Raw genomic sequence first — 23,989 nt, 5'->3', positions numbered from 1 at the left:
ACTACAGTGGGATATAATAACAACAGCTTGTATTGATGTGGCACCTTAATACAGCAAAGCATTCTCATGATGTATCTTGAAAATATTATCAAATAAAATTTAACACTAAACCACAATGACATTGCAAAGTACTGTCAAGAGTGGTTCTAAAAGGAATCTTAAGAGTAGGATAGGGAAGTGGAGAAATATTGGAAAGTTCCGGAGCTTAGTGTCTTGGTTGCTGCCGGCATGGTCATGAATTGATTAAACATAGGGATGTTCAAGGAGCCAGAAGTAAAGGAACATGTTTTTGCAGGGTTGTAGCAAAGAAGGAAGTTGCAGATTCAGAGGGGACAATGTACTGAGATGTTTCAAAACAAAGGGTGAAAACGTTGGAAACACTGCTTAACTGAAAGCCAACCCAAGTCAAAAAACATTGGAATAATGGGTAAACAAGTCAAGTGTTGTGGCACCAGAATTTTGGAAGATTTCAAATTTCTTTGGGAGCAAAGCTAGAAATATGTTGGAATTGTACATTTCAGATTAACAACAGCATAAATGAGGGTGATTGAGCAGATGATTAGATAGACAGAGCTGGACTTGCATGTTATTTAGGTGGAAATAGGTAATCTAAGTGATGGTGAAAAAAACAAACAAGTATGTGAATTGAATAATACAAAATGATTTAGGACAACAATTATTGGAGGGATTGTTTTTAACTTAACTGTTCAATATTAAAATGTATCAAATGCTTTACTGAATATGCAACAATAATTCTACGTAGAATTGAGCTTGCAAACACAAGTTTCAGGGAAAAAGTTCAAAAAACAGCCTGGTGCTTTATAGACACATGACTAGATTAAGTGAATAAACTTCTTTTCTGAGTTTACAAAGCAAACATGTAATACAATTTTGTCTTTACTTTTGCATGTGTTCTATTTTTGTTTTACCTAATCACTGAACACAACAATCTTTTTAATGGGTTCTCCTGCAAAACACAACTTATACATGGAGTATTATTCCAGCTATTGCTAATTTCTTCTTTTGTGCTTTCTCACGTGTGCATGAAAAAGAGATAATCTTATTTTGTAGAATTAAACTAAAACAAGTTAAAGGATTTTTGTGATGAACTCAAAGATTCTTTATTTCAGAAACACAGTAACCCTTCAATACATCAGAGTTAATTCATTCTGGCAATTAATTTATTATTTTCAGAACACAGTACAAGCCTTGTTTTCAGGCCTTTCATAACTTTATAAATCTGCCTTGCACGTGAATACGTGCATCTGTGGACCATAATAAATTTTTCCACTCAAGCGACTAAGTAGCCTGACACCTTTCTGATTAATAACTGCTAAAAGAATAAGATCAGAAGCAAAATAAATGATCATTTAATAGAGAAAGTAACAAAACAGCCCTTTAACTTACATATTCCATCATGTTATTGGTTTCACATTTCCTTTTACTCAGTCTCCAGTGCAAGCACAGCTGGAAAAGAAATAGAGAAAAGAAAGAAAAATGACTTCCATTTTACTCCTGCATCCAGACAAACCCATTTATCCATCTTTCATATTTTTCTACCAACAAAAGCATCTGTTTCCATACTGTGCAATTCAGACCCCAATGGTCTGAACCCCATGCTAAAGTTGCTCCCTGCGGCACTCACCTTGTGGTATAACCTATTGTTTTCCCATTCTAATAACTTCTCGATCGATCTTCGTGTCTGGAAGACAAATGAGGTAGAATTTTACTCTTGACTGACTTCTGAAAAACTTTGTAGTGCAGCTGCTTGTGTGAATGGAAAATACAGAGGTGTGGGGACAGTGACTGAATACAGGGTGGTCCTATAGCACAGGCTATGAAAGCACCTTTTAGTATTAGACAGCAACTAAAAATAGTTCTTTCTTCCACACCCTTCTACTTTTCCACCAACAACTTTTTAAGAGGCTTTTAGTAATGACAAAAGAGAAAGTTATTATTAAGTAACAAAATTCTACACCACATTAGTTACTATAGGACATCCAAAAATCCTAAACACAAAACCAAATAATAAATGGAGATTATGAATACAAACAACTTGTAAAATTCATTCATACTTAGTGCCAAAATCTATAATACCCAAATATTAAGCTTCCAAAATGCAGCACACTTTTAAAATTCTGCAGAAATTCTCAAATTGTGAATTAAATCAAACACTGCATATTGTATTTTAGAAATAATGTTGAACATTTTGGGAAGTATACCAAATTGGGGAGGGGGGGGGAGGAATGAGCTACAAGGATAAAATACCATATTTACAATTAGTTTCCATTAATAAATTTAATTTCTTGATTCAGCTACACACAAATTACAAAGTACTAATTTGATTTTAAACAAAAGTTTAAAAACTAGATTACTTGTTGAAGCTTGTCAAAACATATATTTAATTATGTATCCTAACGTCTGCTTATTTCAATGCAGAGTAGTAAAGCCAATGGACTATAAAATTTGTATTTAGTATCATTTCTCAAAACAAACCCGTTTATTTGGCGTTCATTCATCCGGTTTAATTGTGCAAAGTGAAAAGAATGCATCTTCTTCAGTGGTGCCCAAGTCCAGCACTAAGCTGAGAAGCTAGTGCTCACACTCTGTTTGAACCAAAGTTAGAACATAGCACTGGAAATATTGCTTCTAATTGAGAAAGAATGACAAAAGAATCCCTACTGACTATCCCTTTTCATATCACTAACATCTATATATCAACAGGAATTGGACTCAAGAAAGGAGAGAAAAATTGTTCTTTTTAAAAAGGAAGGGGGAAGGGTAAATAAGTGATGATGCCAGGTGTCAAAATAAGCTTCTATAGCTGCAGGTGCAGAAAAGCCATTAAACATTGCCCTACAGTTCAAATGCACTACTGATGCAGCTGCTGCTCAGAAACCAAAATGCATCATTGTTTAAAACGATGTCAGGAAACAAAAACAGGTAAGAGTTATACTGCAGCCTTTCCTGTTCTGACTTATAACTGAAGCTGCAGAGTATTAATTACAAAATATTGCAATCATTATATAATTGGAAATCATATATTCCCATTGAAATCCATTATGGAGCAACAATCCCTTAAAGCTAAATTTTGGTCAATCCAGAAAGGTGTCTATCCCTGTTCATTGCAACAACAGTGAAAATTAAGGCATTAATGATAGGAACTAAATTTGTTTTGAAAATTACATTTAATTATATTTTTGGTATTTTAAAAAAATTCTTGATTTGTGAAGCCATTTTTGATTATATTCAACTTTTACATAATAATACAAATGCAACAAGATCTTTGTTTTAAAATGTACTGTTAATAATCCAATTCCATGATTTGACCATAACAAACACGACTCTTTTACTAATTTTACTAAATACTATGGAACATTGGGTAATATGTTCAAAATCTGCAAACACAGAACCACCATAAACAAGCCAAAACGTTTTTTTAAGCTAGGAAACAAATCTAATTAGGTGCTTGAATATCATTTTATTTACAGAACTTTTAAAATCTGAATCAATTCCAAAAAAAACTCGGGGTGGGGAGGCTTAAAAATTTGACAGCCAACTTGGATTTGAAATACCCCTTAATGCTATTACTTTATTTTCATGACTATAGTAGAGATAAATATACAGATCACAATTAATTTTAAATTTTGCTACATGAAGTGTCTCATAAATCAACAGTGGTTCACAAGTAGAAAGATTATATTTTGAAAACAAAAATATCCTTGGGGAATCTTTAATTCTATATTTAACCATTACATCAGATGTCCAGATGCAGACTTTTCAGTTATTAAGCAATCAAAGACGAGCATCTTCTAGTACCTGCCTGCCACAAAAACAATCTATAATGAAAGAGTGCAGAACAGGATGTCATTTTTTAAAGCAAAAGTTTAATATGACAGATTTCAAACCTGAACTTTTCAAATGTTCCCAGTCCAGATCATAAATATAATATAGTACATGTATTTTCATTCAACCACAGATATTTTGATATTGCTGTTTATCAATGCCTGACCACACTTGCATGTAAAAGATATAGCAGTTTATGGTCACACATTTAATTTTGCTTGCAAGTCAATGTGGAAAAAAAATAAGGTTGTGGAGTGTAATTAACATTCACTTCAGTCATTTTGGCCCTTGTCTAGCCCCCAAGCTTTGTTAAAATTTACCATTCTGAAGGCTGAAGGGAAATCGATTTGATTCTAATGGTACCATGAAAAGAACATGATCTAACTGCTTTCAGCCCTCCGTAAATCTGTACTTGGTCTTTATCACAATGCTACCCCAATTTAAAAAGCACTGAATGTCTCGTCAATGACTTTGTGAAACAGACAAGGAGCGGACATAAAAATTCCAATAGTTGTTTAAGCAGCAAAGTTCATTTGCATCACAGCGAATTTGAAAAGGCCTGACCTCTCAAACCGCCTCTCAGGTCTATGAAGTTGTAGCCTTGACAAGCTTGCATTGACAGAGCTCATTGACTCTGAAAGGCTACTTTATCAATGGAAAAAGACGGTACTACGTTCTTCTACTTCAAACTGGCATCTGCCTGCCCACCCGCTGCTGATTTGAAGGTGACACTAATACAAAACTACAGATTTTACTCTCCAACATCCCTTTAGTGCAGACATTAAGTGCAGGATATACTTCATTTCTGTGTTTTTTTTCAATGCTGGCTGGCCACATTCTGCAATGGTTGTACTTCTTAACAAAAGTACAAATGGAACTACTGGGTGTGATCACATTATAGACTAGAACAAAAAACTTCGAACACAAGCTGGAAGACTGCTCAGCCTTGTCAACAGAAGCTGTACAGATCGCAAATTTCAATGTCATGCCCTCATAAAAGGAAGTTTCACTAATTATGGTCTTGTTTCCAGCAAACCTGCTAATACCTATTAAACTAAATATTTGTTAATGTTACAAGCATATTTATCATTTATCTACAAGGACAAATCCACTAATATTAAATTTGAATGCACTGTTGCATTTCTCAAATTATAAATTCATAATGCTTGTAAGTAAATATACTTCTGTACTGCTCAGCTTTTATGTACCCCATCCCCCCACTATCTAAATGTACATTTTGTTTGTAAGAAAGAGTTAAATCTTCAAAGGTTCCTGACGCTCATTGGAGAGAGAACAAGACAGGAGTGTAGTCTGGTCATTTACAAGAAGGATATGGATGCTTAGGAGGGTGCAAAAGAGTTTCATCAGGATGTTGCCTGGATTATAAGGAGAGGTTGGACAAACTTGAATTGCTTTTTTTGAAACATTTGAGGTTGAGGGGTATATGACAGGTATAGATTGGGCAGTCAGTTTTTCTCCCCCAGGGTGAAAATGTCAAATACTGGAAAGCACAGTTTTAAGGTAGGAGGGGTAGAGGTTTAAAACAGTTATAAGTCAAGTTTTTTTTAGCAGTGATTGGTATGTGCACGGAATGTGCTACCAAGGGAAGTGATGGAAGCAGTATTAATATCAACACTAACAGGCATCTAGGTGAGCACATGAAAAGGAAGGGAAATTACCCATGCACAGGCAGATGAGATTAGTGTGAATTGGCATCATGGTCAGCAAAGACATCATGGGTCGAATGACCTGTTCTTTTGCTTTATTGTTGCATGCTCTAAGACCAACATGTCAGATTCCCGTATATCATTGCTTCTGAGAGTGATTATGGACTGGGCAAAATTATGGATTCACCTATTTGTATGGCTGTGATCAGCTAGCTCGGCATTAAAGACTTGGTGCTCTACAAATTTCAGCTTTTCATTTAATAAATTCACTGATGGATCAAAGTTAAAATAGTCTCTGAAACAAAGCCTAAAAAGGGTGTTCAAGAAGCTGCACTTAGAGGCTGCTGCTGAGAAATTCAGCTCTAATTGTATCAATGCTTTCATGTGACTGCCAAAAAGCTCCCATGTTTACATACAGATTCAAATACTTCTGCATCAATTTCTAAATTTGAGGTTAGCGAAGTTTAGAATACTTGGATTTTTATACATGGTAGATCATTTAAGAGAATGATGGGGAGGAAAGAAGGAAAACCGGGAAACTACAAAGGATGACACTTTAATTCCTCTCTGATATACACGCCCTGTTTTGGAAAAAAAGCAAAAATTTCACTTAAAATACTGGGTGTGAGGTGTAACATTCAGGCAACTTATTTGGCAAAATGCGACTTTGGTTAGATATGCCTTGCCTCCTTCTTTCCTGTTAATTGTTGTTCATTCCAAGATGTTGCCCGACCAGCTGGGTGCTTCCAGCATTTACGGCTTTTGTTTAAGATTTCCAGCATCTGCACTTTTTTTGATTGTGTCAAAATTAGAGGAATATTTTTACGGTTTTGTTCACTCCTGAGTAGCTACTATATATGATGGGGTTTATCCAGTATGTGTTGCCAGAATTTTAGACACTCAAAGACACTCACTATCATTAACTTGGAAAAATATTGAAGGTGGTGTTTTCTTGTAAAATCCATTCCACTGTTTTTTAATGCTGATGTTAGTCACTTTAATAAGCACCACTTCTCTCCTGTTCCCACAACCCATCACTATCTTGCAACTTCGCAATTAAAAAATCTGTAAACATGAACAAATGCACCGCAGACTACTGAAAGAAAAAAATTTAAAGTTCCTTTATTAAAATTTGAGACCTTATTTTTGTGTTTGCTTTATTAAATCACTGATTAATTGTGTATGCAGTTCTCTTCATCACATGCCAGGAAGGCAAACAAATGGCATTAGTGTAGATGAACAAAATGGTGGCATGAACATGGTGGGCTGAATGGCCCATTGCTGTGTTGCATAACTCTATTAAGCTGATCCAATAATGACATCAAGACTTTGGCACAGCTGCATTACATTGCGTTAAATGCATGATAAACCAATCTGTTGCTAGTCTAAGGAATGAAACTATGTCATATCAATGATAAATTGAACTTTAATAATCCCTTCATGTGTGTTGGGTTTTTAGTTAAAAGTCTTTGCAAGGAGGTACTGGTAGCCAAAGAACAGACTTAGTGATTTTGATTCATGTTATTTATACTGAGCTCTATAGAGAAATGTTCTTTGATGGCAAATTATAAAGACCAATGGAAATAAATTTGAGAAGTTAATGTGAGCTAATATTTCTTCAAATAACATGTTAATATACAAAAATTTGCATAAAACAGGTAAAGAAATCAGACCATTAATTGTTTTAACTAATAGCCATTTGGGAGCCAAGATTCAAGTCTATACCTGAAACTACTAAAAACAAAAGAAGAAAATTTGTGCAAACTACTCTATATGTAGTCCATGAAACTATGAACTGAAAGGGCACTTCAATCTCTAATAATGCATTTCTTTACAATGTGACAGGTGACAAAAAACACTTGCACGTGCAGCCTAATTAATCACAACACTTGATGTCTTAGTGATTTACAGTGAGAAGCAGGTGAAAAAGCACAAAACAAAATAGGAAACATTTGGGTTTTAGTTAATGGAGGGGAATGTCACTAAATCACAGACAATCTAAGTGGCATGGTGAATACAAAAAGAATCGCCAGACCAAAAAGAAACTCTTAACAAAGCTACTAAAGATTACTTTTGGAACAGACATTTAAACTACACTATTGTTCTAAAATCATGATTATATACGTACATAAGAAAGGCTTAGACCAAATGTATTTTTTTTTGCAAAGTTTTTGATTACGTGGTTCTTTTAAGTTGGATTCATATGACTTTTTTGTTATTTGACAAAATGACAAGTTCTAAACTCTAATGTGCTGGCACACTAAAAACCAGGACATTCAGTGGCAGAGCATAAACTTAAAAATAACTAAAGTTCTTTAGAAAAAAATGTTCCACTTTAGTTGTGTATTTAAATACAATGAAATTTCATCTCAACACTTGTTGCACAGAACTTAATAGTGATTAAGGCAGTATATAGGAAACTTATCATTATTAACTAAGGAGTGAAATGCAAGAGCAGAGAGTTTATGGTGCAATGATACAAATCATTAGTGAGACAATAGTTGGAATACTGTATGCAAATCTGGTTACACTCTATAGTGTGTTGTGATTGCATTGGCCAGGGCATAGTGGAGATACACTAGGATGTTGCCCAGGATAGAGCATTTCAGCTATGAGGAGAGACTGGATTAGCCTCTCATTGTTTTGATTCCACCATTGTTGGCAGGATTCTTAACTGTGCCTACTTCATTTCTCGCTTTACTCTTCACCCCCTCACCTCTCACCTACATTAAGGATATACAGTTCCTTGAAGTACAGCCTCCACTAATATTTTCATTTTACTTCATTTTCTAAATTTAAAATATATTGAAGTAGGACTTTGAGTTAATCTACAACATTGTGCATCATGTCAAATCAAAAGAAAATTCCAAAACCTGTCAACAATTTACTAAAAATTAATTGAGGCTGAAAAAAAGTATTCATCCCCCTTTAATTACTATGCTAACTTTCCTTAGAGGTAATATATAGTATTACCTTACCCACTCACCTAATTTGTCAATGTAAAAAATCACCTTTTTTTCAATGAATTCATAAGAGTAAGTACCCCTTCTCTCTGTAAGGTGCAACAGTATGGTAAATTTTCAACAGACCAAACCAAAATGAAGACAAAAGAGCATTGAAGACAAGTCAGGGAAATGATAATAGAGAAGCACAAATCTGGGGAAGGGCAAAGACCATCTCAAAGGCACTGAACACACCTCAGAGCACAGTGCAGTCCACTGTGGAAGGTGAAAAAAATATGAAACCACAGCCACACTGCTTAGGTCAAGCCATCCCTCGAAACTTAGTCACTGGAGAAAAATGGCACATGTAAGAGAGGCTACTGTGACACCAACAGTCACTCTGAGTAAGCTGCAGAAGCCAGTCTCTACAATTGGAGCGAAGCTCATGGCTCCATAATCTCCAAGGCCTTGCACAGAAAGGGTATTTATAGAAGAATGCAAGGAAAAGGCCTCAGCTTAAAAAAAAACACATATCCTTGCCTGTAAACTTTGCAAAGATGTGGAAGAAGCTTTTCAACAGCAGGCACAGGAAATCTGGTCAGGATTGATGGGAAGATGAATGCTGCTAAATACAGAGAGATCCTGGGTGAAAATCTGCTGACCTCTGCCAGAAAGCGCAAACTGGGGAAGAAATTCATCCTTCAGCAGGAAAACTACCCAAAACGCACTCTCAGGGCAACCATGGAATGGTTTCAAATGAAGAACATTGATGCCCTTGAGTGGCCCAGTCAGAGTCCTGACCTTAACCCAATCAAACATCTCTGGTAAGATCTCAATATAACTGTCCACTGCCACTCCCCAACTAACCTGGCACAGCTTGAGCAATTCTGCAAGGAGGAGTGAACAAATCTTGCTCCATCATGTTGGGCAAATCTAATAGAGACTTATCCAAAAAGACTACTGACTATAATAACTGCGAAAGGTGGTTTAACTAAATACTGAGCAAAGGGGGTGAATACTTTTTGAACTGCTGATATTTCAGCTTTTTAACTTTTAGTTTCTTGAGCTTAACAATTTTCTGAGTCTTTTGGGCTCTTTAGTGAAAAAGGAGCATATGATTCACAAATAAAAGTTCTCAATTAAATTGATCAAATGTATGTGAAGTTAGGGGCTGAATACTTTTACAAGGCACTGTAGTTTTTCCCTGGTTCTCACCTTCCATCCCACAAGTCTACATGTTCTGTAATTCTCATCACCTTCAACTTCATCCTACCACCAAAAATTCATCTTCCCCTCTTCTCTTGGCATTTCGAAAGGACCATTTTCTCCGTGACTCACTGATTTATTCTTTCATTGCTACTAACACCAACAATCTCACTCCCCAGCACCTCCCCCACCCTACAACACTTTCCCTTGTAAACACAAGGGATCCACTTTTACCTTCTTTTCCACCATCCAAACAGGAAGCTTCAACAACTGGCATGCCATGCCTTCAATTTTGTTAGCTGCAAAAGTTGGGAATTTCATTTAATGGTTTTTAATGTTCCACACAGATGTTTAAAAAAACATTGAAAAAATGGCAAAAAAATTTAAAACATGATAAAAATAGCTAGAATGCTTCAAAGAAATAGATACAAAAATGTCGAACCTGGCACAAGCAGGACCTATGTGATGATTCACCAGCATTAATGCTAGGGATCCTCAGCTGGTTAGACTTTTGCTACTGGATTCTGTGTGCACTTCTGCAGCAAAGCAAACCAAACCAATAGATTTGACCTTCCAAATCCGATCACTAGTTCTGGTCTTTGTTTGTCAATACACCTGCTGAAATCCTGAAGTTCCTCAAATCAAGACAGGTAATTGCCAGTGGTACCAGTAAGATTTTGGCCAATGCAGCTGTCTCCTTAAGCGATGTAAAGCTTATTAATATCAGGATGCCTGAGTGTGCTGAATTAGCACCTCAACTTGTTTTGCAGCAGATTTAAAGGGAATGTGATCACTGTTCCTCAAATAAATGTGTTTTCATTATTGAATTATGCCAAAAGTTGAATTATTTTAGCCCAGAGATGTGGATCTGCTCACCACATTGAGGATTACTTAAGATGTGCTTGTTTTCCAGGCTTTCTAAATTCTGATGAAAGGTACTTGATTTGAATCATTTACTGTTTTCTTCTCTATAAATGCTGGCTGATCTCCTGACCATTTAGAGCATTGCCTACTTTTATTTCAGTTTTCCAACATCTGCAGTTCTTTAAAATTTGAATCTTCCAAGTGTTTTTTTCAAATCCATGAACAATAATCACAGACATTTCCTTTTTACTATTTTAGGTGGTTGGATATGCAATTAATGTGAAAAAGTTAATTTCTAAATTAAAGTAATAGTAATACATTTTTGGAGAGGCTTTCCTCTTCCTGCCAGAGAAATCCTACTGGGAAACCTGCCAGTTTTCACTATTCAGTAAAACATGCCCCATTCCAGTAGTTACTGGGGACTAGTTTCAAGTCCTTTAGATGCTTTTAACTCATAAGAAGGCCTTTTATTGCACTGAAAGAAATTTAAGCCCCTTTACAAATCTCTTCAAAGTGTGGCTTAGTTTATGGTTAGAGCAATGCTAGCATGGTTAGAGCAGCAGAGCACACTTTTCACAGGGAGGATTAGGTTTACAATCCAAACTTAGAAGGCACCTCAAAAAAGTGTTTTCATTTTACCACACATAATAATAAAAACCAGTGATGACATGTTAAAAGGACACATGCCTTAGTTCTTGCCTCCCCTTAATAATGTCAACTCATTGTCCCCTTACTGCTCCACTCAAGCCTCTCATGCTCCTTGCTAGATGTGTATCCATCAGTAATGCACCAGGAGACCTGTATCTATCACTTCTGTACCTATTTTACAATGACCCATGCCCGTCAGCACAGTACATATGGGTCTAAAGCTGGATATTGTCCTGAATATAAATTCATACCCAGGTGATCTAAGTGGGCCAAATATGGCCCATGGACTCCCTTACAGAAATTTCTGCTCATTTGGGATCTGGCACTGGAGTGACCGTACAGATCTAATATTAAAAGATGCAAGCAGATGGAAGTAAACCTTTAGAGGATGGTGTGGGTAAGGGAAAAAGTCCAGTTTAACATGGATCTTTAGCCACAGCAGCATTCACCTGGTGCTGAGATGTTTTCCCTAATGACACCACTGATGGCTCTCTTTAAGAATTGGAGCCCTTTTGGGAACAGAAACTGGCTTACAAGACAGCGTTGCTGACGTTATAAAGAAACTCACAACACCTCCAAGACAGAGGATGGGATAACTGAGGCCAACTTTGGAGAATTATAGGATTCAATGTAATGGAGGAAAAATTACTTTTGAAAGAAAGGTGTTACAAGAACTACAATGAAGTTTACAAGCACTCTATGCCACAACACATTTTGCAATATTCTAAAACATATTCCTAAGAGCATCATATATTTATACATTTGCATATCTGTGCAAGTAGTTTGAAACCAACTATTCTCTTGCATATGGGTGCAGTTACAAAGGCAGCATCTTGTAACAAAGGATGTTTTTTATAGTATTAACACAATTTGACTTACAATGTTACAATTTCATAGCTAAGTGATACTTCTCATGAATAAGTCAATATCATGATTATTGTTAGCCTTCTAACCAAAGAGTCAAGTTTTGTGCATTATTTTTTTGGTTGTTCCCAGTTTTTCAATGGCTGGATACAAATTAAATCAAATGTGTGAAAAATCCTATGCTATTCCCATGCTGCCACTTCTTGTTCAAAAGTTAATTGACAGCCAAATAAAACTGGTCATTAATTATGGTCAATACATTCTGTCAAGAAGGTTACATTTTACATAAAGAGAGCATTCAGAACTTTAGAAATAGATAGAAGCGACTGCATTGAATCTCTTTTTCAAGGCCTCAGTTATCTGGTTGAAAGACTAATTATACATGGTGAACAATGTAATTTAAAACAAGGAATGTTCCACATATCATATAGTTTTGCCAGTTTATATTCACAAGTGCAATTTATTTGGTGACTGAAAAGATTAGTGGATTATTTTAAATGGAAAGAATTTTTCTATCAAGGACTACATTCTGTGCAAGTTTCCTCTTCTATTTATGTCAGATATAAAATTTTCTAAATGAAGGATTACAAGGGACAAAATTGGTCCACCAGAAGAATAGTAATCCACGTGTGGATCCAAAAGAGATGGGGGAGAATGAATTTTTTGCATATGTATTTACTCAGGACACAGACACAGAGTCTATAAGAAGTGAGGCAAAGCACCATCAACTTCATGGACCCTATAGATTACAGAGGAGGAGGTGTTTGCTGTTCTGTGGCAAATTAGGATCAATAAATCCCCAGGGCCTGATAAGGCGCTTCCCCCGGAAGACAAGTGTAGAAATTGCAGGGGCTTTAGCAGAGATATTTAAATCATCCTTAGTGACAGGTGAGGTACCGAAGGATTGGAGACTAACTAATGTTGTTCTGCTGTTTAAGAAAGGTATTGGAAGGTACTCTAATGGACAGGATATATGCGTATTTGGATAGACATGGACTGATTAGGGACAGTCAGCATGGCTTTGAGTGTGGTAGGTTGTGTATAACCAATCATATAGGGTTTTTTGAGGAGGTTACCAGGAAAGTTGATGAAGGCAAGGCAGTAGATGTTACCTACAAGGACTTTAGTAAGGCACTTGACAAGGTCCTGCGTGGGAGGTTGGTCAAGAAGGTTTGGACACTTGGCACTGAAGATAAGGTAATAAATTGGATTTGTGGAAGAAGCTAGTGGAAGTAAATAGTTACCCCTCTGACCGGAGGCATGTGACTAGTGAAATGCTGCAGGGATTGGTGCTGGGTCCATTGTTGTTCATCATCTATGTCAATGATCTGGATGATAATGTGGTTAGATCAGATCAGATCAGATCATTCAATGATCTGATGACACCTGGATCAGTAAATTTGTGGATGACACCAAGATCGGGAGGTGTAGTGGACAGAGAGGAAGACCATCATAAATTTTAGTGGGACCTAGACAAGCTGCAAAAATGGACTGAAAAATGGCATGTGTGAGGTTATTTTATTTTAGTAGGACCAACCAGGATAGGTCTTACACAGTGAACACTAGAGCACTGAACAGTGCTGTGAAACAAAGGGATCTGGGAATACAGGTCCATAATTCATTGAAAGTGGCATCACAGGTAGATAGGGTTGTAGAGAAAGCTTTTGACACATTAGCTTTCATAAATCAAAGTACTGAGTACAGGAGATAGGATGTTATGCTGAAGTTGTATAAAACATAGGTGATGCCTAATTTAGAGTATTGTGTGCTGTTTTGGTCCTCTACCTACAGGAAAGATGTAAATAAGATTGAAAGAGAACAGAGAAAATTTACAAGGATGTTTCCAGGATTTGAGGACCTGAGTTATAAGGAAGGATCAAATAGATTAGGGCTTTATTCCTTGGAACGTAGAAGATTAAGGAAAGATTTGATAGAGATATACAAAATTACGAGGGGATGAGGGTGTGTGGGACTACAACTAGAGGTCATGGATTAGGGTGAAAAGTTTAAGAGGAAAATGAAGGGAAATTTCTTCATTCAGCGGACTGAGAGAGTGTGGAAGTTGTGCATGCCAGCTTGATTTCAACATTTAGGAGAAGTTTGAATAGGTACATGGATGGTAGGGATATGGATGGCTGTGGTCCTGATGCAGGTCAATGGGAGCAGTCCGGTTAAATGGTTCTGCATGGACTGCATAGGCAGAAAGGCCCGTTTCTGTGCTTTCCTTTTCTATGATTCTAAGAATGCTATTTATATTTGAATACTGAAGCCATTGATCATTTTAAATCTAAAGGTGGCTGAATAAAAATAAATATATTTTTGACTGTTTTCATGGATAACAATACTTCACAAGAGCTGGGCAGGCTGGGGCCATCACTCTTGGTATTAAGATCTGGGGTTCCGAGCAGTGTCCTGACCAACATAGAGAATTTAGGCTATTACCAAAGGAAATCAGTAACTGTTGTTTGTATTGACATCATATGGTCTCTCCCATCACTTCTTGGATATAGTGTAAGCTGCTGTTAGCCCTCTCTGTTTAATTGCACGCGCTAGCCTACCATCAAACCCAGATCTTGCATGTCAACTCTGGGGTTCACTCACATCAAACCACATGAAGAAGAAATTACTTTAACCATTTATTGCTGCAAGAATGCCAGTAGATGGCCGAGTCCCTTTCAAGGCTCCCAGGACAGCTTCAGGGTAGGTAATGGTTCACTCAATTTTACTGACATAGCAGTGTAGTTGTGAATATATCTCTACACATAATGCTATAATCACTACTTTTAGCAGTGAATCCATCAGCACTGGCATTCTTGGAACTCAAGAGGACTGTTAGTCTACTGCAAACTCAAACGTACTAGCTACTCTGAACTGCTGAATGCTTACTGAGTTCCTTGCAGAGAATTTCTTCAAAACTGAATCCAACTCAATGTAATTGAATCATATTATAGTGACAGAGATCAATTTGCATGACAGAGGTATTTTACCTAATGCACAATTGATTTTCAACTCCTGAGATAGCAGCCAGGGATGACATTAAAACTTTCAAAATTCAGACCCAAATCCAAACAAACCATTTCTGGATTTAACCTAGAGATGCAGGCAGCCTTCCTGCTCATTAAAGAGGACAGCTGACCCCCAAATCTCAGGTTATGCATCAGTTAAAAGGAAGATGAAAACAAATGCCTTTTAAGAAACTGTTTGTGTGAACTTCACCCTCACTGCTGTGGCTACCACACTCCACACCATGCCCAACACGAATCATACCTGTTCAATTCAGCTCAGCCAATACACAGAGAGCAAAGGGGTCTGAAGCTTTGCCCCTCACCCAGTAAAGACAACTAATCTTTTGAAAGATTTCCCCAGACATTCAAGCCATTTTACAGGAAATCCATTAATTTTACATTAAACTACTTTAATACCACTTTATAAATTTTAAATAGTATGGCTTTCAAAGAGAAAATTACTTGTGCTTATATCCTGACCTGACCTATAACCTGATTTACAGTCTACTGCAAACCACGAATATCACATATTTACTTACTTAGATGAATGACAGGAATACTATGCTGAACTATTATCAGAATTCTATCCTAAAATTAAAATTCCAAGCTCTATATCACAAGGATTATATATTAGTATAGCTATACATTTCAAAGTCAAATTAATAACTTCAGGATAAAAGCTTGTGTACCAAAGCATTTGCTTTTGTGGTGATAATTAGTTTAAAAGGTATTTTGAAATTTTGTTGGAATTTTGAATATTCAGATATCTTTAATTGAAAGGATTTAAGGTTCAAAGTAACCTGCATGATTTAAAATCAACAAATCAAGAAATCAATTTCAATCACTACTTAAATCTGAACATCATTTAAAGTTGAACTTAACACCCTACTTTGCATTCCATGATTTCTAACACAGATTAGAATCTATTTCAAGTAATAGAAGGATTTCCAAAAACTTCGATAGTATAGACTTCTAATTACCAACTTTTCAAAATGATCTTTTCAAGAAATATATAAAAGTTCAACTGATCCTGGACAAGATGAACAAGATGATTCTGTGATTACCATTGACAGTTATAAACTATCAAGTTCTCCAAAAATACTAATCCCAAATTTAAAATTTAATCAAATTTGTGAAAGTATGCTGTTGGCAATAAATAGGACAAATTGAGAATTTCTCAAAGGACACTTAAAAAGCACTTGGACAGGTACATCAGGTACATGGAGGGGGCAGTCTTGGAGGGATATGGGCCAAATGCAGGAAATTAGCTGGGTTGACAACATGGTTGACATGGACTCATTACGCCACAGGGCCTGTATCTCCCAGTGGCCACACATTTTAATTCCACATCCCATTCTGATACGTCTATCCACGGCCTTCTCTGCTGTAAAGATGAAGCCACACTCAGGTTGGAGGAACAACACCTTATATTCCGTCTGGGTAGCCTCCAACCTGATGGCATGAACATTGGCTTCTCAAACTTCCTCTAATGCCCCACCTCCCCCTCGTACCCCATCCGTTATTTATTTATATACACACATTCTTTTTCTTTTTCTCTCTCTTCTTTTTCTCCCTCTGTCCCTCTCACTATACCCCTTGCCCATCCTCTGGGTTTCTCCCCCCTCCTCCTTTTCTTTCTCCCTAGGCCTCCTGTCCCATGATCCTCTCATATCCCTTTTGCCAATCACCTGTCCAGCTCTTGGCTCCATCCCTCCCCTTCCTGTCTCCTCCTATCATTTTGGATCTCCCCCTCCCCCTCTCAAATCTCCTACTAGCTCTTCTTTCAGTTAGTCCTGACGAAGGGTCTCGGCCTGAAACGTCGACTGTACCTCTTCCTAGAGATGCTGCCTGGCCTGCTGCTTTCACCAGCAACTTTGACGTGTGTTGCCTGTATCCGTGCTGTATTGTTCTGAGCCTGTGATAACCAACAGAGGAAAACTTCACGTTGGTAGGGGTAGAGGTGTTCTCTATTGTTGGGATTAAGTATTTTCTTAAAATAGAGTGAAGTGAGCATTGTTTTGCATTTATAATCCTGCAACCAGAAAAGCAGCATGATGCTGACTGATAAGAAACTTTAGTTAACATTCTTCACATGAACTAAATTTTATGCTGAACAATAGGCACAAAGGCATCTTAAAGACTAAGAAAACTTACTCTTTTACTGAGACAAATTACTGGCCACATGCTGCAGCCCAAAGTACAACAACAACACAAGCAGCCACAGAGTAGCCATCGCACATTGACGGGAAGATTCTTCTTTAAACAGCCATTAATGCGACCAATGCTGGCTTTGAATTCCTCTGGCGCAACCTGTTGAAGCAAAAAAAAGAGTTTAAAATTATAAATTCAATTCCAAACTTTTCCAAAGATATCATTTGTAGCACTATACAAAATCAAAATATTATGGAAGCTGGAAATCTAAGACCAAGGTTAGAAAAAACTCAGATACGAGAGAGAGAAAAACCTTATATTTAAAGGTTAACGATCTTCACTTTCCACTGCAGAAAGTGGTAAGCGAGAAAAAAAAATGAGAAAAATGAGGAGTGGAGAAAAAAATTGAGTAGTGAATGGATATTGTAGCAGCATTAAATAGAAAATAATGTTGCAAAACAAAAAAGGGCAATTGGAATAGGGGAATCATTTACAACAGCTGTTGTTTAATAACCAATCTAAAAGTTTTGATTTTAATGATGAGTCTGAAAGGTTGCACAAAGATAGGGTGCTGCCCCTCAAGCATATAAGGCAGAGACATTCAAATCGGATTCGGGAATTAAATGACAGACAACTAGTAATTTCGCGGTCACAACAGACCCTGAAAAATCGAACACCAAATTTGCATTTGTCATCCTAACACATAAACTACAAGTTGCAAAGTATACTTTAAATAGTAAATTACTGTTTCAGTCATGAAGCATATTAAGGGCCTTAGTCTGTGGAAAGAAAAGAGGTAAAGGGGTAGGTGCTGCACTTTCAACAGGAGAAAAGGATAACTGTGGCAAGGATCAAGATATGGTGAAAGGAAAGACCCATTTTGTAGGAGATAGGAAGGAGACATTAGCTTTGTGGTGGTTTCATGCTAGCAGTGGCAGAAATATGATGCACAATGTGGAGGCTGATGTGGAAAAGGGTTCTGGTACTTAAAGGAAAAGGTAAGAAGCAGAAGTGCAGCCAATGGTCCTGTCTACCATAACAGTGAGAGGGAGAGGGGAAAAAAAACAGATTGAGTAAAGATATGAAAATTGGCTTCCAAGAATAGCTGATGGATGATTTGGAAAAAGTTGGAGAATGATATAAAATCCTTACAGGAAACAGATGGAAGTGTAACGGAAGTCTATTAAGGAGTCTGTAGTTATATTGAATATTGGTCAATAGCCATCCAGCCACAACTGTTAATAATAATCTCACCATTTCCATTAATTATTTCAGATTTTTAACGTCATATTACCATTCTCTCTCTGACTTCCAAGTTTTGATAAACTTGGGAACTTGGCTCCTCTTGTAAAATCAGAAGTAACAAACCTGGGTATTATCCTTGACTCAAGATTTGAATTTTAAATCCCACATTAAGATAGTGACCACAGCAGTATTTCTACACTTAAGAAATATTGCAAGGGTACATCCGCTTCTGTCACATAAGGATGGTGGAAAACTAATTCATGCCTTTATATCAAATACTCTAGATTACCGCAATGTAATTTTTACTGGCCTTTCAAAGCAATCTACTGACAAACTTCAACTCATTCAGAATGCCACTGCTAGATTTTTAACTAAAACCAGAATGATGGCGTATATATTACTGCTGCCCTAACTACTGTGCATTGGCTTCCTCGGTCTTTTAGAATTGATCTTAATGTTCTCTTACTTGCTTTTAAAGTTCTCAGTGGCCTGGGATGGAGTACATCACAGAATTGCTTTTGTCTTATAATCCTGCTCAAGCTCTAAGGTCTTCTTCCGCCAGTCTCTTAAATTCAAACAATCTCACTCAAAAGAAAACTGTCAGGTCAGCCTTTTTTTTAAAAAACTTTGCTCTTAAACTGTGGAACTCAATATTTAAAACTATAAGGGAAGAAGACTCAGTTGACACTTTTAAATGCTAGCTCAAAACCTATTTATTTAACTTTGCTTTTAATTAACATCATTTTGTCTTTTATTTTGTTTGCACTTTATCCCTTTGTAAAGCACTTTGAACAACATCGTTTGTATGAAAAGTGCTCCATAAATAAGGTTTTATTATTAATTAAACCATAATGCTCTAACACAATGGTTCCTAAACTTCTGTGGGTCACTGCCTTCTTGGCTCCCAGACCACATCCCTGGTGCCACGCCCCCCCTTGCTAGCCATTACATAAAAACCATAAGATTTTGTCTTGTGATGCACAGTGAAAGAAAATAGGAATTGCATATCCAAAGTAGTTACAAATAATGGCAAAAAATATTCAAATCTATTTAAAGCTACAAATAAAAATTTTATAATTACAGTAAAAATAATTTACATCATCAATTTTAGAGCATACACTCGTAGCCCAACTATTCACTACTTCATAGTTTTTTTTTAACTTTTCAATGAGATGAATGGCCTTGATGCAGTGATATCAGCTTCTCAACATCTGGCTGAGTGTCATTCAGGAGTCTCAGATCTCCATGTTCATTAATTTGCAGTCTGTTTTGTTGTTTTGAAAGAAGTTGGGTGATGGTACTGAAACTGAAACTGTGCTCCACTAAGTATGATGTTGGAAAGCCAATAAAGAACATCTTGACATTTTCCAGTGTAGAGTAGAATTCAGCAATTTCTTTCTGAAGTCAACAGTTTTGATATGATTTTTTGAACCTCAGTTTCATTTCAAAGTGTTGTGGTAAGATCAGTTCTTCCTCCATCCTTTATGTTAATTCCTCATTACAAGAAGATAGTGCCAACAAACAATACGACCAAGGGCGATTCATCCAGATGGGTCAAGTCTTCTTTTTCTTTCAAAAGTGGTTCTACTACTGTTGGAACCTGTGATCTACATTTTGATGGTGTGTTTTCTGGCCGACTGACCAATTTGGTGTTTGGCTGCCTCCGAGGGAGGTGCATGGCATTGAAGCCAAGAAGCTGAGACGGGAGTGTGAGCCCATGATCGACTCCATTTCTCACCAATTTTGCCGATTAAAGTATAGAGGAAGATTGAAATCACTGAGGCGAGAGCGGAATGCAAACTGGTGTTCAGGGCCATCCACCAGCCTTTCACTCACTGCTGCTGGAGGAAGGAGTCTGCGTATGACTGTCTTCTTTCTCACTGTTCCCAGAGGAAGGTCTCTGTTCAAATGGCCCACCTCTCCCTCGATGCTGTTGGAGGATAGTGCTGGAGTCCTAGGTCTTGGGCAAAGTTTAATCAATGTATCTGAGGATTGGACTCTGCAGTTCACATTATGATGTGTTTCCTTTTCTTGTTGCTATTTTGTGTGATTTTGATCAGGGCAGCTGCAGGTAATGAATGACACAGTGCTAGATTGAAGTAGAACTGAGCTGAAACTGAACTTGCCCCAATTCTTTTGATGACTTTTGTGGGTTGGTGTTTTATATTGTTTTTTTTTTTACTTTTTTATTGCCCTTTGTGCGATTTGGTTTTTTTTGGGTGGGGAGGGTTGCCAGGTGTTTTTCTTTGAATGGGTTCATGGTTTTCCTTTGTTGCGTAGTTGTCTGTGGGAAGATGAAATCTCAGGGTTGTATACTTGGTTAAAAATGTTCTTTGAGCTTGAACTGCAATGTTCAGCAATGGATTTATTACCCAATCTTGAATTTGGAATGTGTCTCAAAGAGTTTCTCTCTGACAGCCATTTGACTTCATCATTCTCAATACAAAGCTCTCAAAACAGTCGAGAATTGAGAGCATACGAGTTGATTTTATTTATTCCTGTGATAACAGTATTTAACAGTTAGTGCGGCCCATCACTTATGCTTTTTGCGACAAAATGATGTCTGTGAATTACACAGTGAATGGTAAATATGTTAGGTACAGCATTTTTTTTTCCTAACTAAGTAATAACCCCACAGTAGCCTCTTGTCATTGATGATGCGCTATCTGTTGCATAAGAAAGAATGTTGGTGAGCAGAATGTCCTTCTCTTTGAAAAATTGCTCAACTTGAAATATTGACACCTCCTTCTTATCTGTTTTTAGCCCCATTTGCAAATAACAACTCTTGAACCATGCTTTCATCTTTTATGAAGTGAACATAACCAAGGAGCAAAGATTTGTTGTCTGGCAAACTTGACTCACCAACTGCAGAGTAAATTCGGTTCTCTGAAGTATGTTGCACAATATGTCTTCTACATTCTCAGAAATTACATCTATTCATCCTTGAGCAGAGTTGTTGCTGAGCAGAACTGCTTTAATTATTTGGTCTGCTGACTTACGGAAAACCATTCTCAGAAACTCCCTACTGCTGACAGAATCAGTTCTTCTCCAACTGTATAGGGCTTTCCAGATTTAGCAATAAGATGTTGTATGAAGTACACAAACCATCACTGTTTTATTGTGAACTACTGGCAAACATGTTTTGAAGTGTTTCATGTATCTGAAAGTTTTCACGATGTATCTGAAAATAAGCCAATTTCTTGTTTGCTTTCTCTTCAAATGTTTAGGAAGCCTGGACAATTTCATTCCCTCATTTGAAAAAACCTTTTCACACAACAAACACACTGGCTGCTGTTGGTTGCTTGGTGCTGGTATAAATCCGTATGTCAGATACTCCACACTACACTGTCTACACTTTGTTTTTGTTTGGTCTGCTTCTGCCATTTTCGTTATGGATTAATGACCAAGGTAAATTGGCTATTGCTTAAGTGTAACATCAAGCACTGCGATCAATAAAGGGTAAAGTTATAAAGTCATAACTGCTCAGGCAAAACCTGACTCTCTGCCTGAAGGTACATGAAGTGGGGCAGTGCCATCTTGGTTGGGCCATGGGCTAGCGAAATGCAGTCAAGACCATTTGAAAGAGCAGATTCTAAACTTTACCCCATTCAACATTACACCCTAATTCACAGGAATTGCACCACTGCATGATTAGACTATGGAAATCATTCTACCTAACACTGTACTACAGTAGTGAATGACAATAATGTGCAGGCTGGGAAATAATACAATTTCTTCAGTCCAGATTTCTCATGATATGCCAAATACAAAAGTGTCACATTGCTTTTCAATGCGCTAATGCGCTTCGAGCAAAGTCTAAGAGAACAGTGGGCTAGCAAAAGATGAGATTATGTAATCATTGTAATCAATTATGAGACAATGAAGATCAAATGTTTATAATAAGCAATTCATTTCTTAAATTAAGCCTGTAATCCTCTAGCTGCCCCCTTGCTAATGAGCACCCCCACTGCCATCTTTATCTTTATCCTTATTGCCCCCTTAGAAACTCACACTGCACCCAGGAGTGGGGGTGGGCAATATCACCCATTTTAGGAACCACTGCTCTCTCATATTTTCCTCTTTTGTCTCTTCTCATGCTTCCTATACATTTAAAATCTACAACATACCAGAGATTTTGCTCAACTTAGATGAAAGACCAGGCACTTAATCCATCGACATCACTTAACCTACTGAATATTTCCAGTGCAATGTCCATAATATTAACTTTGCTTTTAAACAAAAATATGGAATATTTCAAAGCTAGGCTTCTGAAGATTTTAGATAATATTCCATGATCTGATACAATACTATAATAAAAAATACCCAAATGCCTTTATTAATCATGCTGGCATCAGTGCTGGAGAAAGACAGCTATTCTTTTGGGATGCAGCAGTAAAGCAGTGATGATCATATCTAATAAGATCAACATTAAAGTAGCCAGTATTGCAAAAGTACAATTTAGTGGTGTTAAAGCATACAATACCATATACAAATTACTCAGAAACTACTTTAAGCAACTGTAAGGATAAAACAGAGAACATAAAATATTTTCTCAATTTTTGTATCATTAACTTATTTTAATGTTATCAATTTTAAAGATTTGCACAACTCCACACAGAGTAACTTAGCTCTAAGACGTTCTAAGCTTTAAGGAGCAAAGGGAGAAGTAGGTATCCAAATTTACTACAGTAGAAATTCAGCTGAGTTTGTCTAAAACTAATTTATTTAACACCTGGGATTTATCCCAAATAATGCAGAAAACAAGCAAGAAAGATTCTCAATGATCAACAAAATATTTATTTATATCTTTTTGACCTGATGACTCAAAGGTTACAGCTCAAATTTGTGCACACTGTGTCTACTGTTGATAGACCACTTCACATTAAAGCCATGCTATTAATAGGTTTACTTCCAAAACAAATTATCACTGTTAGGTACATTTGTTAAGTAAACTTATTCACTTGTTCAAATGCAGTTTTACCCTCAATAACAGCAAAAAGATTAATTGGAGAAGAGAAATAAAAAGATTCACCTTTCCTGTTAATGGCGAAGGAAATTCAAATTCAAATTTGTTGCTCAAACCAAACCTGAAATTACAAAAAAAAACAATGCAATGCACACAATTCTTAAACTCTTTAGGAACTAAGTTTGGCTTTGTGGTATAATGGATCAAAAAATATACACATTCAAGACATGCAGAACAGAGTATTATTGCTCGTTGATTAAGACAGCAGAGCATAGCATTCCCAAGTACTTCCATTCGAAATGGAAGATTTTTTCCTAAGTTAACCTCAAGAATTTAATGTAGCAGAACATCCTACAAAACTTTCTTGGCTTATTACCAAACAAAATTTGACACCAAGCCATATAAGGAGATATTAAAGCAGATGTCCAAAATTTTTAAAATGGAACCAAATTTTAAAGAATGTCTTTAACTGAGAAAGACTGGGAGTCATTAAATCTGGCAATGATAATGAGATCAGAATTGAAGCACAGATGTTGAAATAAGAGGTAGCGAGCAATGAGGTCACAGCAGTTATTTGAAATCAAG

At 36.8% G+C, this 23,989-nt stretch overlaps 1 protein-coding gene across 1 annotated transcript in view; it reads right to left on the bottom strand.

The window, feature by feature from the left end:
* LOC140194601 (cysteine-rich hydrophobic domain-containing protein 2) overlaps nt 1–23,989 on the bottom strand; it is a 54,432-nt gene that overhangs the window by 3,127 nt on the left and 27,316 nt on the right. The window contains exons 2-5 of the mRNA XM_072251832.1: nt 23,471–23,525; nt 17,197–17,352; nt 1,646–1,702; nt 1,408–1,467 (exon numbers count right to left, since the gene is read on the bottom strand). Of these exons, the coding sequence (XP_072107933.1) occupies nt 1,408–1,467; nt 1,646–1,702; nt 17,197–17,352; nt 23,471–23,525 (328 nt within the window). The remainder of the gene's footprint in view (nt 1–1,407; nt 1,468–1,645; nt 1,703–17,196; nt 17,353–23,470; nt 23,526–23,989) is intronic.

This window comes from Mobula birostris, chromosome 3, assembly GCF_030028105.1.
Source record: "Mobula birostris isolate sMobBir1 chromosome 3, sMobBir1.hap1, whole genome shotgun sequence".
Taxonomy (NCBI): domain Eukaryota; kingdom Metazoa; phylum Chordata; class Chondrichthyes; order Myliobatiformes; family Myliobatidae; genus Mobula; species Mobula birostris.
Note: the sequence above shows the minus strand (reverse complement) of the source record. Positions and strands in the feature narration are given on the sequence as shown.